Source organism: Stomoxys calcitrans, chromosome 1, assembly GCF_963082655.1.
Source record: "Stomoxys calcitrans chromosome 1, idStoCalc2.1, whole genome shotgun sequence".
Classification (NCBI taxonomy): domain Eukaryota; kingdom Metazoa; phylum Arthropoda; class Insecta; order Diptera; family Muscidae; genus Stomoxys; species Stomoxys calcitrans.
Window position 1 is genome coordinate 239,151,420 of NC_081552.1, and position 19,659 is coordinate 239,171,078.

The 19,659-nt window shown below is 37.0% G+C and overlaps 1 protein-coding gene across 2 annotated transcripts; it reads left to right on the plus strand.

The window, feature by feature from the left end:
• The first annotated feature begins 706 nt into the window (after window positions 1–706).
• On the plus strand, window positions 707–16,023 carry LOC106089392 (protein odr-4 homolog). 2 transcript variants are annotated; one of them, XM_059365065.1, is made up of 6 exons: window positions 707–1,011; window positions 1,616–1,805; window positions 1,872–1,962; window positions 9,374–9,493; window positions 10,050–10,097; window positions 14,798–16,023. In XM_059365065.1, the coding sequence occupies exons 1-6, from the start codon at window positions 919–921 to the stop codon at window positions 15,690–15,692; spliced, it is 1,437 nt and encodes a 478-aa protein (XP_059221048.1). In that variant the 5' UTR covers window positions 707–918; the 3' UTR covers window positions 15,693–16,023. The 2 variants fall into 2 exon arrangements, with proteins under 2 accessions (XP_059221048.1, XP_059221026.1); XM_059365043.1 differs by lacking the exon at window positions 10,050–10,097 and having other exon boundaries at window positions 708–809; window positions 899–1,011; window positions 14,798–16,021.
• The last annotated feature ends 3,636 nt before the right edge of the window (window positions 16,024–19,659 follow it).

The following is a 19,659-nucleotide window of genomic DNA, read 5'->3' on the forward strand; positions in this document are numbered from 1 at the left end:
GGGTATAAAAGGGGTAAATACTCGGGTATTTACCCAATTTACCGGGTAAATACCTTTTGGGAATTTACCCATCGCCCATCTCTAGTCATGACTGGAATGTAACTTCTCTACAAGGCGGTGTCCTACGCCGTTCATGTTTGGCTATTAATCCCATATATTGGGTTGCCCAAAAAAAAAATTGCGGATTTTTGAAAAGAAAGTAAATGCATTTTTAATAAAACTTAGAATGAACTTTAATCAAATATACTTTTTTACACTTTTTTTCTAAAGCAAGCTAAAAGTAACAGCTGATAACTGACAGAAGAAAGAATGCAATTACAGAGTCACAAGCTGTGAAAAAATTTGTCAATGCCGACTATATGAAAAATCCGCAATTACTTTTTCGGCAACCCAATAATTGCAGTAATCTTTGAGCCAGACATTATTATTTATCAGATATTTTGTTGTTGGGCAACTGCCCCTACCTGTAAATGAATATATCCTGGGAATAACCTACCTCATCCAAAGAAACTGACAACAACATACAAATTATACAACAAATCGTTCAATATTAACTGGTTGCAAAGTTTGACTAAATATTGTATCTTCCAATGGCTATATGTGTATGTGCCTTACAATGCCGTTGTTATATGTAACGCCTCTGTAGTGTGGAGTTAACAATTCTAATGCCAAGCAAGCTACGCTGTACACCTTAGATTGAGTGCAGCCATGACACACGTAAACAAAAATTGACGTTTACTGTCACAAAAAACAACAACAATTCCAATTGGCCACAAACGTAGTTTTCTTGAGGAGGCATAAAAGCAAAAGTAGTTTTCATTCAATTTCTCAAGGAAAATACCGGCACAGAGGATTTAAAAACAAACTTAAAGGAAATTTTAAAATTATTTATACACAGTAAATGCTAGGAGTGTGGCAATGGCCAAACTATTGCTGAGTAAATCCGATGAAGAGTATTTGGAAAAATGTGCAACACAAATGAATTTCAGCTATGGCATCATCATTGGACAGGTAAGACAATTTAATGATGTTTTTGTTTAATTTAACCCCCCTGAGGAAAAGCCATCAATATGGTGAAGGCCTCTTCATTTAATACCTATGAATGGCTTCTGCCAGAGATTGGTGATGCGATAAAAATCAGTTTCGTTTTTTTTATTGGCTATGTATCGGTATTGGATAATGGGCTTCCTACGTGTAAAATTGCATGGGTTTGGCCTCAATTTCTCCTACATTTCAATCAACACATATGCGTATTTCAGAAGTTTTGATGTTATCTCTGTACAAAATCACTACCAAGGAGTGGTGGGACGACAATTAAAAGTCAATTATTAATACAATTGCCTATTTATTTTTATCTGATACTTCAGATTCCTTGTCACTTATTAATTAATGTGCTAATTTGCTTTGTATTGTGTATTAGCCGAGTGGCAGAGAGCCATTTCTTGGGTATGCACACAGATAGCGTCACGCCATTCTTTAATCATACGTTCAGTGTTAACGTCATCATCTTGTCTTTTTTTATCTACGCTGCATTTGTAGCCAGCTTCACATTGCCATGTTGTGTTTTGCTGTTTTTTTTATTAACACATTCATTTTCTTTCTCTTGATTTCACAGAGAGCTGAACCTGGTAAATATATCGTTGTGCACTTGGCCAAAAACGATGAAGAAGAAAGCGATTTCCCCGATGCCGCCGGTTCATCTGCTGCCGCTGGTCCACAAAAAGTTGACCAAATCAATTTGCAGACCTTAACCAGTCAATGGCTGAGTGCTATCAAAATGATTCCCGGTTCTTTTAGTATATTGGGTATGTGCAGGCAGTTGTGCATTGTTTGTTTTTTTTTTCTATCTCTTAACTGGTTTTTATTTTAAGGTATTTTTGTGGCGGGAGTTAGTAAAAACCTCATTGATGATTCTTCGGAAGAATTCAAATCAGCCAAAAGACTGTTCTATGATATGCACAAGTAAGTAAAATGGTAATGAGTATTTCCAACCGAGTTTTTTAATTTAGTTATGGAAACTGCAACTATTACGACCAAACATCTGAGGTATTGGCTTGACTATGGCTTAACTTCAGATACGACATAAATTGAAACAGAGAACAGGCTCATCTCAATCCCATGGCAGCCTGTTGTGCTTAACATATTGACCCGTTGAAGTCCTTCATCGCCAATCCAGCTACCTCAGTGTAAAAAATACTGATAACAACAACAAACTGATGTCCCGGCACGGGATAGCTGTGAGCACCACACCAGCTGAAACATTGAGGATCTGTGTGGTGTTCATTGTTGTCGCGAGAAACTTAGCTGCGAGCTACCGGGCGTGTCGGATAGTGCAGGTTGCGGATAGTGCAATGCTCCATACGGAGTAGCTGCAACGACAGTCGCGAGCAATCAGCGTTATCGAGCGGAGAGTCTCAGTGGGAGGCCGGGCGGCACCCGGTCTTATACAAATACTGAGTGCCTAGGGTGCTCGATATGACAAGGCGAGTTATTGGCGTTTTTAAATAACCAATGGCCACACTGTACCCACGGCGATCGGTCCTTTGGACCAGAACGAGCTTGATCTCCTACAGGCGCTTGAAGGAGATCGCCTCCTCCACATGAAAATGGGGCTACAACAACAACAAAGTGTTGTCGATTCAAGTATATCTCATAGAAAAGCGGGCGGTCTACTTTTTTTCTGCAATACTCAAAAGCGCCAAATTTCTTGCCCTTGCCAGTGTTGGACACGCACACAGCAGATTATCATATTTTCTCTTTTTCGTCCTTCTAGCAGATTCCCGATTGTATCCAAAGTCCAAAGTCCATACGACAAACGTCATCAGTTTATCTGTTCGACCAATCCTGCTTAACTTACATCCAGATCACATTGGGCCAGAATATTAAACTAAACATGGGTACCTAAGTAATGACACGGGATAGCTATGAGCACCACACGGGCTGTAAATTTAAGCTCTGTCCTGTTGTTGTTGTAGCAGTGTGTTGTACACTGAGGCGGCAGCCCTTGCCGCCGTCCTATTCCCACGACGATAGGTCCTTTGGATCGGAACCAGCTTGCTCACCTACAGGAGCCTAACGAGGATAGCCACCTTCACACGAAAATGTGACTACGACAAAGACAGGATGGGGTCAGAGTAATATTACACACAATTGCAGTCGCGGACAATCGGCGGTATCGGGTGGAGAGTCTCAGTGAGAGGCCGGGTTGCACCGACTCTTGCTTAAATACTGAGTGTGTATTTTGCTGGATATTGCAAAGCAAGGCTTTGGCGCTTTAAATAACCAATGACCATCACGTTCCCATAGCGATCGATTCTATGGACCGGAACGAGCTTGCTTACCTATAGGGGGATTGACGAGGATCGCCACCTCCACATGTAAATGTAACAACAATAATCCCATGGCATGACAGTCGGTTGTACGCACCAGATTGACCCGATGGAAGCCTCCATCGGCAAGGGCTTTCGCCTCAGTGTACGTGTTCGTCCTTTATTCGTCATGGGAGAGGCACATCCCGGAGTGCCTTCTCCGCACGATTCTGGTCCGTGCCGGGATTGAAAAGAACTCTGTACCCTGGATCTGTACGCTTTGCCAAAACCGCCCACATCATCGGTTGGTGTCGGTGAGGTGTAACCGGTGCATGGAGTAGGTACATTTCCAATCTTGCCTGGGGCTTACATCACTACGGTAGTATAGTCACACTGAACATAGCCAGCAGTGGGTCACAGCGTCGTCATCGCCTTCTGCGTTCTCGTCGACAGACTATGTGACGCCCCCGACCTCTTCCGTGCGGCAACATACGCAACAACAGCATCCTAGCTCCAAAATTGCCAGGTCAGTGCCGGGAAGTGTATCATTTTTGTAATTGAATTGCAACGGTCTCCGTGCTAAGATCGACGAGATTGTGGATTTTATGAGTCGGAAGAATATATAGGTTGCAGCGATCCAGGAGACAAAGCTGACCAACAGCTGCAGCTTGCACAGTTGTCACGGATATAATGTGCCATGTAAGGATCGCTCAAGTTATGGAGGTGGGGGATTGTCCTTCGTGATACACCATTCCGTGCAGTATTTACGCATATCGCCTGCGCCTGGCGCTAGTGACCCCTGCTTGGGGATAGCAGGTCCGGTCCGGTACTGCCGAGATAGAGCTATACAAAGTGTAGATACCGCCGGTTGGTAGCTGTGTCCCAATTAATGGCCAAGCTTACAACCCCGACATAAGTGGATTACTATCTTGCCATAATCGTCGGGTTCTAGGGTACTTTAATGCACATCACATTTCATGTCGTTCTCCCCTAGGTAACAACCAGCGTGGCATGGCTTTGGCAGAGCAGGTTGAAGGCTCCACGTTTTGCAAGGTGAATGAGGATGCCCCCACTAGGATTACGAGGAGGGGTAGCAGCTCGCCAGACATTTCCATTGCATCCCCTGATATCCTGAGTGACGTATCATGGAAAGCCATCATCTCACTGGGGTCAGTCCACCTCCCAATAATTCTCAACATGGACCGAACACCCGACTTCAGAACCTCTGAGAGCCGGACGTTTATCAATCAAAAGAAGGCCGATTGAGCTGGCCTTCGCCGCTTCAGTGAACTGGCACCTCCCTCGGATGTGCTAGTTGCCGAGAGCAAATTCCGAGACATCATTAACGCAGCAGCCGCTCGCTTTATACCAACAAATACAAATTTTGCCCATGAACAAACTTCTCACATATCAATGAGTGCAGTCCAATTTAAGTTTAAGGGGATTCCTTTTTATAGCCGAGTCCGAACGCCGTGCCGCAGTGCGACACCTCTTTGGAGAGAAGTTCTACATGGCATAGTACCTCACAAATGTTGCCAGCGTTAGGGGGGGAAACCCACCTCTGAAAATTTTTTCTAATGGTCCCGTCAGGATTCGAACCCAGGCGTTCAGCGCCATAGGCGGACATGCCAAACTCTGCGCTATGGTGGCGTCCTTTATACCAGCCGTCGAATACCCCAAGTGCGGCCCAATTTCCCGGCGCAGGCAGTATTCGTTGTACGGATCCCACTTACCCCAGAATCAGCGAGCTGAATCTGGAAATAACTTAGGCGGAATTTATGGCTTGGAGCAATGTAACGTAGCCACCGGTTTATGCAAGTTGTGGTCTACTGTTAAGTCACTCTCGAACCACGGTAAACTGGTTGACAGCACCTCAGTCACTTTTGGCGACGTAACCATGACTGATCCAAAGCGATGCGCCAGGTTGTTCAACCGTCAATTTATTGTGCATCCCGAGAATGACAGGGCAAGGAGGAGGGCCATACGCTTAACCGTGGTCTCCAAGCCAATGGATCACAATTTACTATGGGTGAAGTTACGAATGTCATCCGTGGCGCCAAATCATCCAAGGCGTTGGACCACTACGGAAACTCTACACAGATGCTGAGGAATCTCGATTTACCTGGAATTAAGTACCTTACTACTCTCCTCAATCTGTCTCTGAGCTCTCTTATAGTTCTCGATGTCTGAAAAAAAGGGCAGAGTGATCCCGCTATTGAAGCCTGGAAAGGACCCGAATTTAGGGAGTCGTACAGGCCGATCTCCCTTCTCTCACCAGTGGCAAAGACGCTTGAGGATTACTTCTCCCGACCCTCGTAGGAGAATTTTCATTCGCCGAAAATCAACATGGATTTCGAAGACTGTATAGCACAACAACTGCTTCGCATGCCATCACCGCACATATTTGCTGTGGCTTCAATCAGCCCAGGCCATGTGATAGGACGATCCTCGTGGCACTGGATCTATCGAAGGCATTCGACACGGTCAGCCATGCCAAACTATTTGAGGACATCGCCAGCACGTCTCTCCAGCCAGGTCTGAAACGTTGGGTCGCGAATTATCTGTGTGGTCGCCAGTCATTTGTGGAATTTAGGGAAAGAAGTCGAAGCACCGTAGAGTGAAACAAGGAGTTTCCTAAGGCGGGGAACTGTGAAATTTTCTCTAAATACAAAATTTCCATGAAATTTTCTCTAAATACAAAATTTCCATGAAATTTTCTCTAAATACAAAATTTCCATGAAATTTTCTCTAAAGAAAAAATTTCCATGAAATTTTCTCTAAAGAAAAAATTTCCATGAAATTTTCTCTAAATAAAAAATTTCCATGAAATTTTCTCTAAATAAAAAATTTCCATGAAATTTTCTCTAAAGAAAAAATTTCCATGAAATTTTCTCTAAAGAAAAAATTTCCATGAAATTTTCTCTAAAGAAAAAATTTCCATGAAATTTTCTCTAAAGAAAAAATTTCCATGAAATTTTCTCTAAAGAAAAAATTTCCATGAAATTTTCTCTAAAGAAAAAATTTCCATGAAATTTTCTCTAAAGAAAAAAATTCCATGAAATTTTCTCTAAAGAAAAAATTTCCATGAAATTTTCTCTAAAGAAAAAAATTCCATGAAATTTTCTCTAAAGAAAAAATTTCCATGAAATTTTCTCTAAAGAAAAAATGTCCATGAAATTTTCTCTAAAGAAAAAATTTCCATGAAATTTTCTCTAAAGAAAAAATTTCCATGAAATTTTCTCTAAAGAAAAAATTTCCATGAAATTTTCTCTAAAGAAAAAATTTCCATGAAATTTTCTCTAAAGAAAAAATTTCCATGAAATTTTCTCTAAAGAAAAAATTTCCATGAAATTTTCTCTAAAGAAAAAATTTCCATGAAATTTTCTCTAAAGAAAAAATTTCCATGAAATTTTCTCTAAAGAAAAAATTTCCATGAAATTTTCTCTAAAGACAAAATTTCTATGAAATTTTCTATAAAGACGAAATTTCTGTGAAATTTTTTCTACAGACGAAATTTCTATGAAATTTTCTCTAAAGACAAAATTTCTATGAAATTTTATCTGAAGACAAGATTTCTATGAAATTTTCTCTAAAGACAAAATTTCCATGAAACTTCCTCTAAAGATAAAATTTCTATGAAATTTTCTCTAAAGACAAAATTTCTATGAAATTTTCTCCAAAGACATCATTTCTATTAAATATTCTCTAAAGACAAAAGGCAAAATTTCAATGAAAAGACAAAATTTCTGTGAAATCTTTTCTACCGACGAAATTTTTGTGATATTTTTTCTACAGACGAAATTTCTGTGAAATTTATTCTTAAGACAAAATTTCTATGAAATTTTCTCTGAAGACAAAATTTCCATGAAATTTTCTCTGAAGACAAAATTTCCATGAAATTTTCTCTAAAGACAAAATTTCTGTGAAATGTTTTCTACCGACAAAATTTCTGTGAAATTTTTCCTACAGACGAAATTTCTGTGAAATTTTTTCTATAGACGAAATTTTTGTGAAATTTTTTCTAAAGACAAAATTTCTATGAAATTTTTTCTAAAGACAAAATTTCTATGAAATTTTTTCTAAAGACAAAATTTCTATGAAATTTTTTCTAAAGACAAAATTTCTATGAAATTTTCTCTAAAACAAAATTTTCTCTAAATACAAAATTTCTGTGAAATGTTTTCTACCGACGAAATTTCTGTGAAATTTTTTCTACCGACGAAATTTTTGTGAAATTTTTTCTATAGACAAAATTTCTGTGAAATTTTCTCTAAAGACAAAATTTCTATGAAAAAAATTCTATGAAATTTTCTCTAAAAACAAAGTTTCCATGAAATTTTCTCTAAAGAAAAAATTTCCATGAAATTTTCTCTAAAGAAAAAATTTCCATGAAATTTTCTCTAAAGAAAAAATTTCCATGAAATTTTCTCTAAAGAAAAAATTTCCATGAAATTTTCTCTAAAGAAAAAATTTCCATGAAATTTTCTCTAAAGAAAAAATTTCCATGAAATTTTCTCTAAAGACAAAATTTCTATGAAATTTTCTCTAAAGACAAAATTTCTATGAAATTTTCTCTAAAGACAAAATTTCTATGAAATTTTCTCTAAAGACAAAATTTCTATGAAATTTTCTCTAAAGACAAAATTTCTATGAAATTTTCTCTAAAGACAAAATTTCTATGAAATTTTCTCTAAAGACAAAATTTCTATGAAATTTTCTCTAAAGACAAAATTTCTATGAAATTTTCTCTAAAGGAAAAAATTTCTATGAAATTTTCTCTAAAGACAAAATTTCTATGAAATTTTCTCTAAAGACAAAATTTCTATGAAATTTTCTCTAAAGACAAAATTTCTATGAAATTTTCTCTAAAGACAAAATTTCTATGAAATTTTCTCTAAAGACAAAATTTCTATGAAATTTTCTCTAAAGACAAAATTTCTATGAAATTTTCTCTAAAGACAAAATTTCTATGAAATTTTCTCTAAAGACAAAATTTCTATGAAATTTTCTCTAAAGACAAAATTTCTATGAAATTTTCTCTAAAGACAAAATTTCTATGAAATTTTCTCTAAAGACAAAATTTCTATGAAATTTTCTCTAAAGACAAAATTTCTATGAAGTTTTCTCTAAAGACAAAATTTCTATGAAATTTTCTCCAAAGACATCATTTCTATTAAATATTCTCTAAAGACAAAAGGCAAAATTTCAATGAAAAGACAAAATTTCTGTGAAATTTTTTCTACCGACGAAATGTTTGTGATATTTTTTCTACAGACGAAATTTCTGTGAAATTTATTCTTAAGACAAAATTTCTATGAAATTTTCTCTGAAGACAAAATTTCGATGAAAAGACAAAATTTCTGTGAAATTTTTTCTACCGACGAAATTTCTGTGAAATTTTTCCTACAGACGAAATTTCTGTGAAATTTTTTCTATAGACGAAATTTTTGTGAAATTTTTCCTAAAGACAAAATTTCTATGAAATTTTTTCTAAAGACAAAATTTCTATGAAATTTTCTCTAAAGACAAAATTTTCTCTAAATACAAAATTTCTGTGAAATGTTTTCTACCGACGAAATTTCTGTGAAATTTTTTCTACCGACGAAATTTTTGTGAAATTTTTTCTATAGACGAAAATTCTGTGAAATTTTCTCTAAAGACAAAATTTTAATGAAAAAAATTCTATGAAATTTTCTCTAAAAACAAAGTTTCTATGAAATTTTCTATTAAGACGAAATTTCTGTGAATTTTTTTCTACAGGCGAAATTTCTGTGAAATTTTCTCTAAAGACAAAATTTCTATGAAATTTTCTCTAAAGACAAAATTTCTGTGAAATTTTTTCTACAGACGAAATTTCTATGAAATTTTCTCTAAAGACAAAATTTCTAAAAAATGTTCCCTAAAGACAAAATTTCTATGAAAGTTTTTCTTAAAGGCAAAATTTCACAATTTTTTTTTGAAATTTTTTCATACAATTTCCATGAATTTTTCTCTTTTATTAAACCCCTGCTAAATACTAATCTCTTCGCCCTCTTTGGCTTAATTAATAAATATTATATTTCCAGTTTACTTAAACAAGGACATCAATTCAAAAGCACCGATCACGATGAAAGCGACTACATTTTCCTGACATACTCCAGCACAGCTAAGAAGGCCACAAGTAAAACCTACAACTATGTTGCAAAGTGAGTACTGTATAGAAATATTTTTGCATTATTTATTACCTTCTCTCTATGATCCTTTAGTTAGAATAGAAAGCAACACCCTCAACATTCTACTACCTATAACACTATGCACCTTTTTATATTCCTATTCTTAGTTAAGTACTTGATTTTGTTTTAGATTAGATTCTTATTTCACTTTAGAAACGATTCTTATAGCATCAAAAATCGAATTAAATCGAATCGATTGTTGTATATAAAGTCAAAATGCAAAGATCTCTAATTGAATTGGGGACCAAGCGACATTAAGCGTCTTCAGATACCTGTTGCTGTGCATGTCTTTTATGTTTTTCTTCTTAATCTTCGTTACTTTTGGTTTTCTTTTTCCTTGCTCTTTTGGTTTTCTAGCAATGCAATAAAAAAAAATACAACAACATTTAGAAGAAAGTCTTGTCTATTTGGTATTTTATTGAGATTTTAATCCATATTTATTTCGACTCTTTAATACTTCTTCTCTTTGAATTTAACGAAAACGACAAAACAAAATCGAAACAAACCAAATCGTCAAAATCTTTAACAGGGAATGCAAGAAAACCTACTTTACAGCACATATTAAATGTGTTTTATGGTAAATAATTTGTAATCTAATTTTTTATATGTAACTCAGCCATTGTTTTCTTAAAGAAAGAAATTTTCATTATTTGCTTTTTGTTTAAAAAATAATTATCTAATTTTTTGTTTAGAATTGAATTAAGAAATGAAAAAAAAAATTCGCACATGTAACTGTCGAAAATTGTTGAGGGATTGATTATTTTGAGTATCCTTGTAAGGATATATGGTAGACATTGAAGTAGAAGCAGCATTTAGTGTAGAATTGTTAAGAATTTATTTAAGGAGGAGACTTAAAGAGCGCAATGGTATCGTAACATTATGGTTTTATGGCCTGGATTATTACTTCTATCTGAAATATATTATCACTAACTCTCTCACAGCTGCTTTATTCTCAATTATCGTATAAACACGCAAATTTTGTAAAAAGCCTATCGTATAACAAAAAATTTTTTTTTGACGGTGAATCCTTTCAGATTAAAAGGGGAACATGTTTTAAAGAATATTTTATAAATCATTCTAAGGCACTTTATCACTATGAATTTATTCCTCAATATTTAAGCACCATTTTTGCTGCAAAATGTTACTGCAAAATTTGTTTTATTTGATTTGCCCATGGAGTTTTTCGAAAATGTGAATTTGATTGATAGTAACCTGGATGTAGTGATGTCTAAATGAGCCACAATTGAAATCAGTCGGTCAAAAGATGTATCCTTTCGTAAAAATCCGGAAAAAAATACATAATTTATGCCCCCATAGCAGCTATATCGAAATATGTTCCGATTTGGACCAAATTCGGCACGGACATTGAGTGGTCTAATAAGTACAAATGTTCAATTCTCTAGAACGAAATATTGATCTTTTAGATAGCTTTATATAGACCGATCTGAAGCATATACGACGCGAATGTCGAAATGTCTAACATAAGTCACTGTGTCAAATTTCAGCGAAATCGGATTATAAATGCGCCTTTTATGGGCCCAAGACTTTAATCGGGAGATCGGTCTATATTGCAGCCCTAAATTTCGGCGACATTGGACAATAAATGCGCCTTTTATGGGCCCAAAACCCTAAATCGAGAGATCGGTCTAAATGGCAGCTATATCCAAATCTGAACCGATCTGGTCCAAATTTAAGAAGGATGTAGAAGGGTCTTACGCAACTCACTGTCCCAAATTTCGGCGACATCGGACAATAAATGCGTCTTTTATGGGCCCAAAACCTTAAATCGAGAGATCGGTCTATATGGCAGCTATATTCAAATCTGAACCGATCTGGGCGAAATTGGAAAAGAACATCGAGTGGCCTAACACAACTCACTGTCCCAAATTTCGGCGACATCGGGCAATAAATGGGCCTTTTATGGGCCCAAAGCCTTAAATCGAGAGATCGGTCTATATGGCAGCTATATCGAATTCTGGACCCATCTGGGCTAAATTGAAGAAAGATGTCACTGTCCCAAATTTCAACAAAATCGGATAATAAACGTGGCTTTTATGGGCTTAAGCCCCTTAATCGGCGGATCGGTCTATATGACAGCTATATCCAAATCTGGGCCGTAGTATCTCTAAAGACAAAATTTTGATATTTTCTCTAAAACATCAAAATTTTGATAACAATTTCCCAAAGACAAAAGTTTTGATAACATTTTTTCTAAATAAAATATGTTGACGCTATGCTACTAATAGGAAAAAAATTTTGATCTACCAAAATCGATTTGGGCCGTCCATCCCAACCAAATCCTAAAATTTACACATCCAACCGAGCAAATTTGGTAGAAAAAGCAAAAATAGGCATCACTGAATACGTGTGACTTGGCATCAACGCTACCGTGAAGGGCTGAACATTGCTAATCTATGTGTCTTCGTCGTTTGTTTGTTTAAGGGTTCTCCTTTTTATAGCCGAGTCTGAACGGCGTACCGCAGTGCTACACCTCTTTGGAGAGAAGTTTTACATAGCATAGTGCCTCACCGGACTTTACACTAATGTGTGTCAAAGTATGTCACCTTTTTAGAAAAATTATACTACTTTTTTTAATGAATGCAACTTTTATACCCCTTTTCGAAATTTTTCAATGGTAACGCTACTGACGATGCCCTTATAAATCATGGCATAGCTGACAGTTGCCTTTGAGGACCTTCATATAGCACGTTTTGACCTTGTTGAAACCGCACCTAATATGTATAGTGATGGCTTTCAAAGCAGTCGAAATGCTGAACAATATTCGAAATCCAACGAAATTAAAGATCATCACTTGGAAATTCTACAAAAAGGTTCTTAAGGAGCGGTACGTTATAAATGGGAAATCGATGTGGAACTAAAGTACTCGACAAAGATGCTAGAACGTCTCCAACTCCTCCTCATCCACAAAAACCCTGCACAAATCTTTCTTTTCTGTCTAGTCTAGTTTGACATTGCAATAGACATTAACAATCTCTAAATGTGGCCTGAGACCAACTAATTTCCTAAGATCCAGGAAAGGCAATGTTCTTCTCCCTGAGAAACTTGGCTACCCTGCAACCCATAGTATTAACCCACTTTAGGGCCTTTGCCAACAAGAAACCAGGTCTTTGCCAATAACTAATCCCTGGGATTGGAAGGCAATGACACCACTAAAACTGCAACAAACCTGCGGAATTCAAGCTTTCCTTTCATTTAGATTAACGTCAGCGATATGGCGTTGTAAAGGCCAGTCAAATATCCCATCAGCAGCCCGAGATCATGTGTCCTTAGCCTAACGCAAAAGAAGTTTTTTTCATTAGAAACTCACCCTGCATCCCATGGTATCAGACCGATCCAGTCCTGTTCGTAGAAAATGTCTATCCTACGAATGATCTCCTACATGGTGGGTTGAATGATTCCCTGCATCCCATGGTATCAGACCGATCCAGTCCTGTTCGTAGAAAATGTCTATCCTACGAATGATCTCCTACATGGATGGGCTGAATGATTCAATATTATAGCAAATACTCATAATTTGTAGCTAGCTCATCAACGGCCTCATTCGAAGCCAGCTCCTGATGGCCCGGGACCAAGTAGAAACTGACAGTTCTCTTCATGAGTCGGAGTTGCTTCTGGCAACCCTTGATCCATCATGGGATCAGACCAAAGCCTTCAGTACGACTGACTATTTACATAAATCGTCATCCTTCTGCTTTGAAATCGTATCCAAAACTTCTTATCCCATGTCTGGAGAGCGATGCACCCATCCAAAAGTCTATATAATTGCCTAGCAACTCAAAACTCAGTAAAGACAACAGATCCGTCCGTATATATTGAAGGCCTGCAGCGCCTCCAGACAAACACTGCGAAAAGACAACGTCCAAGTGTAACACACTGGTACAACAACTTCCAAGTCATCAATGAAGAGAGAGTTTTCCACAATGTAATTGGTTACTGCTGCATATAGGCGCGGAATGGACGAAATTCAAAGATCGTCTGGCTCTGTCTAAGAGCAATTTACATGGGTGCTATGAATCTTGGAAGTTATAACAAAACATTAGCCAATTAAGGAATCTTGCGACTCTTTAGGGGCCCTGTGGTCAAATTGGGGAATCGGTTATTTCGGACCTTACAACTTATTTACTTTGTCTCATGGCTCTTTCATCGCTCTCTCCTCTCTCTTAAATTGCGTTGTGTTCAGACCAATAAATTCGCTTAAATTGGTTAACCACTCTACTTAAGTTAGGGGTATAGGACAAGTTGGTAAAGAACGAAAGTCTGCTGGGTTTTTTACCCTTTAAGCTTGATAGATATAGGGTCTTTAACCTGGTGAACAACCACCGCCCTCCTCAAACTTTGGGGGTTTTTACGTTTTTTATTAGACTACTATACCGATACTTTAATCCAGTATCGTGTCTACCAATAAGTCAATGCATCATCGCCTTTTCACTCTAGATATCAAAAAATGAATTGCCTGGGGTACTTGGTCCAAGCTCAAAAATGACCCGATTCCTCACATTTTCAACTGAATGACGACGTAAGCTGGCGTTACAGAAGTATTCATCACGCCATTTCTAGTTTCAATATATGCAAATAAGAATTTCTATTCAAAAACATAAAACGTTTGTATCTCCTTAATTTTATCTTGCATCGCGAATCATTTGGGCTGACAACGCTCATTGCCCATATGTTTAACAATAGCCATTGGGTACTTGGTATATAAGCATAAGCAGCCATAATGTGTGTGAAATTCTAAAGGAAGATTTTGTTTCCCCTATATCCCCTTTCATTGTCAAATTAAGTTAGGTCTGAATATGATTTATTTACTATTGGGTTGCCCAAAAAGTAATTGCGGATTTTTCATATAGTCGTTGAGAAATTTTTTCACAGCTTGTGACTCTGTAATTGCATTCTTTCTTCTGTCAGTTATCAGCTGTTACTTTTAGCTTGCTTCAGAAAAAAAGTGTAAAAAAAGTATATTTGATTAAAGTTCATTCCAAGTTTTATTAAAAATGCATTTACTTTCTTTAAAAAAATTCGCAATTACTTTTTGGGCAACCCAATATATGCGAAACAGTGAGCAGGTTTATAAAAATTGGTTTCATCATGCTTTTTTGAGTTTCACTTCATTTCGAGTACACTTTTAACACTACATCATTGTAACCATAATTTCCAACACTAACAAATTCAAGCCAAGAATCATCATTTGTTTTAAAAAGTGAATAACTTTTAGTAAAATAACTACAAAATCATATTTTTCGCTCAAAACTTTTATAGTGGTGGTTCCTTTTCGCCTATGGAGTGCCGCTTTGTCGAGAAACCCTTTGAATGGTACACATTTGAATGTAACTATGAATTGAATGATGTTTTCCCCATTTTGGATGCCTCGGAAAAGATCAACATTGAAGTGCAATTCCAAAAGACCATTGATACGGTACGCAGCAGCCTCAATGCAAGTGAGATTTTCCTACAAAATGAATGTGTCGATGATGGCCAAATATTGGAAACCTATATCAAACAATCGCGTCAAGGACAAAGAAAGTCCACGGCTGCCGTTGAGAGTTTTAAAGCTACCATATTCTTACCTGTTAAGTGCCAAGAGACCAAAGGTAATCGTGTACATATTAAGGAATTCAATGGTACCATACGGCTTTCCGGTGTTGTTTCGTCACGAGTGTGGTGTAATCCCAAGAACACAATAGGCGATGTGAAACGTTTTATACGCGAAGATGTTATACGATCTCTGATGGCCCGCATACAGGTCTATTGTGATGGTCTGACAGAGCCCAATATCAGCAATGATGCCATCTTCATTTCAGAACCACCACGCCGAGTTTACTTCAACGTAAGCACGACTGGTCAAAAACCCATACAATTTAGCGATTATATATTCCGTGGTGAAGCACCAACCGTGGCCGCGGCCCAGGCCAAACAGATACTTGATTTAGACATTTCCAGCGACAGTATAATGGCCGATCTGGAGGGTGTGCCCGAGGATGAGACCTTCAGCGACACTTCTTTTGAGATGCAGACTGACAAACAAAACATGCAGAAATTAGCTGCCGATACTGCCACCAATAGGGATCTCACTCGTACCATGTATATGCTGGGCATTTCAGTATCCCTGCTGGTATTGGTGATAGCAATTTTTGTGCACTATTTCATGAAATGAAATTAACCATGAACTGGTCTAGCCTGGTTTCGGTGGAAGAAGTTAACATCACCCTGTTCACATACTGTACTTGTTGGTAAAATGCGTTTATCTTGTTTTTTATTAACTTTTTTACTTAACTGTATGATGTACTTTTGTATTTTGTTTAATTTTTTTTTATAAATTATTTTTTGTACTGTCCCTTTTTTAAATTATAGAAACAAAAAAAAAAACCAAAAACAAAAACATTTTGAGGAAAAAACGAAAATTGTTTAAATCCATTATAATGGTTTGGCAATAGTTAAACAAAATATATTAAAATCGTAGATAAATAAAATGAGAGAAAACACACAACTATTTCGTAGAAATGAACAAAAACATTGCAGTTTTTAATGTTTTTATTGGGGTCAACTTATTTATTTCAATTACATAAAAACAGAATTAATTTATTTTTTTTTTTACTTCTAGGCCAAAGGTATTCAATATTTTTAAGTGGTGCCTTTTTAAAATTTGGAGTAATTGCAGTCCAAAACAAAACAAAGTTCAAGATGGATATGTTTGCATTTAAAGTTATTTTTGCCAATCACCGTAGCATTTTTGCTACATTTTGGAGAACACCCGTCCATTTTATTGATGATGTATGTAGGTAAGTTAGTTCCCATATATGCTTTGATTTTTGAGCTTCTAGAAAGCACCATTACCATGTGATAATCATTACCATTGCTTGTTATCATCTATTCCAAGTAATAATCTCATACCAACAGATTTTTTTTTAACTTTTTGATTACATATATGGTACAAGAACTAACCAAAACACATATGTCCCAATCGTAGTCTCCGAGCTGAAAATCCATCCATCCATTTAATCACTACAAAAGCCATCCACAAGACTAAATCGTGCTTTTAGGTTCTGGGCTTAAACTGAATGTTAACACTGATGCCGAACAATTTCAATCTACCGGTAACTGACTCAATCCCATGGCAGCCGGTTGTACGTACCGGATTGGTCCGATGGAGTTTTTCATCGACAAGGGTTGCCGCCTCAGTGTACAAAACACTGTTAGAACAACAATCGGTAGCTGACTAAACTCTATCTATCTGGAAAACGGGCAGAGTTTTATGGAAGAATTTAACACTGGAAGGTTCAACCGGTAATTTTGACCGATTTTGAATTTCATTCGAAATTTTCTTCCAAGTACATTTTTTTGTCCGAAAATTGATGTAGCATTTTATAAAATAGGTGTAATATTTATTTTTTGTTATATATTCTTTTATTATACCCTCCACCATAGGATGGGGGTATACTAATTTCGTCATTCTGTTTGTAACTCCCCGAAATATTTGTCTCAGACCCCATAAAGTATATATATTCTTGATCGTCTTGACATTTTATGCCGATCTAGCCATGTCCGTCCGTCCGTCTGTCTGTCGCAAGCACGCTAATTTTAGGAGTAAAGCTAGCCGCTTGAAATTTTGCACAAATTCTTCTTATAGGTGTAGGTCGGTTGGGATTGTAATTGGGCCATATCGGTCCATGTTTCGATATAGCTGTCATATAAGCCAATCTGGGCTCTTGACTTCTTGAGCCAATAGAGGACGCAACTCTTATCCGATTTGGCTGAAATTTTGTATGACGTGTTTTGTTATGATTTCCAGCTGTGTTAAGTATGGGTGAAATCGGCGCATAACCTGGTTTAGCTGTCATATAAACCGATCTTGAATTTTGGCTTCTTGAGCCACTAGAGGACGCAATTCTTAACCGATTTGGCTGAAATTTTGTATGATGTGTTTTGTTATGATTTCCAACCATGACAAGCATGGGTGAAATCGGTGCATAACCTGGTATAGCTGTCATATAAACCGATCTAGGGGCTTGACTTCTTGAGTCTTTAGAGGGCGCAAATCCTATCCGATTTTGCATGACGTGTTTCGTTATGACTTTCAACAACAGTGCAAAGTATGGTTCAAATCGGTATGGTTCAACCAGATATATCTGCCTTATAAACCGATCTGGTGTCTTGACTTCTTGAGTCTCTATAGGGCGCAAGTATTATTTGATTTGGGTGGGTTTCTCCCATGACCTTCAACATACGTGTCAAATATGGTCTGGATCGGTCTATAGCCTGATACAACTCCCATATAAACCGATCTCCCTATTTTACTTTTTGAGCCCCTAAAGGGCGCAATTCTTATTCGATACCATAACTTGATGTAGCTCAGAGAGCATAGCAATTCTTTTCCTTTCCTTTGTTTACTTAAAAAGAGACACCGGGAGAAGAACTCGACAAATGCGATCCATGGTGGAGGGTACATAAGATTCGGCCCGGCCGAACCTAGCACGCTTTTATTTGTTAAATTTTTCTTCGGAGATATGTATGTATTGTACCTAGGTAGACCAGTCGGCATTTTGAATAAAATAGTACCAATATTTGACGAATATAATTAAAATATTACTAAACCCCAATTTGCAGAGGAATATGGGAACCCTGTGATCGAACGGAAGCACATAACAGTATTTATGCGAATAAAAGAAATTAGCATTTCTTGTGTTATATTTAATTTTTCTATAATAAATGTGAAACCTTAGTAACAAAAATTTTTTTCTTTGAATACTAGCTGAATTCGGCCCGCTCCGCTGAGCCCTGAGATACTTGGACATAACTTACATTGTCATATTCGTAATCTATTCCCAAACCAAAACCCTTTATTTGAGCCCCATATAGCCATGGATGGATAATATTCCCATTTGGGCGGATTTAGGGGTGAGATGAGCTCATTTTAAATATCATATTTAAAATCTACTTGCGAATATTATTCGAGTTCCATAACATGGCATGATCGTTCAATATGCCTTTTGGAGAGATTTGGGGTCGGGGCGGCCCTCTAAGTACGTGGACCCAATTTCTAAAATCATATTCGTACTCTTCTTCCACATACCTTTCATTTGAGTCCCATATTCGCCCGATCGGTGCACTTTTGATTTTCCGTGGCGTTTCGGTGGCAGGGATAGAGTCTGCCCCCTTCCAATATGAGAACTTATTTCTCCTTCCTAACCAACCAACACATTCTGTGAAAATTTTAAGAAAATCTGTTCAGCCATTTACTGATCATAAAAATTTACAAACCCACAAACAAACCCTCTACCATATGATGGGGATATACTGATCATTCCGTTCGGAATGCATCTAAATATTAATCTCAGACCCAACAAATTATATATATTCTTGATGGCCTTGAGATTCTAAATCGACTAAGTCATGTCCGTCCGTCTGTCGAAAGCACCCAACTTCCAACGGAATAAAGCTATACTTCCTTTTAGTGTAGGTCGGTCGGCATTGTAAATGGACCATATCGGTCCATGTATGGAGATTGCTGCCGTATGAACATATCTTGGATTTTGACCCTATAAAGTATATATATTCTTGATCAGCGTAAAAATCTAAGACGATCTAGCCTTTTCCGTCCCTCTGTCTGTTGAAATCACGCTACAGTCTTTAAAAATAAAGATATTGAGCTAAAACTTTGCATAGATTATTTTTTTGTCCATTAGCAGGTTAAGTTCGAAGATGGGCTATATCGGACTATATCTTGATATAGCCCCCATATACACCGGTCCGCCGAATTAGGGTCTTAGGCCCAAGAAAGTCACATTTATTATCCGATTTTGCTGAAATTTGGGTCGGTGCGTTGTGTTAGGCCCTTTGACATCTTTCTTCAATTTGGTCCAGATCGGTTCCGATTTGTATATAGTTGCCATATAGACCGATTCGGCGATTTAGGTTCTTAGGTCCAAAAAAGTCACATTTATTATACGATTTTGCTGAAAGTTGGCACAGTGTGTTGTGTTGGACTCTTCGACATTCATCTTCAATTTGGCCCAGATCGGTCCAGATTTGGATATAGCTGCCATATAGACCGATCCGTCAATTTAGGGTCTTAGGCCCATAAAAGCCACATTTATTATCTGATTTTGCCGAAATTTGGGACA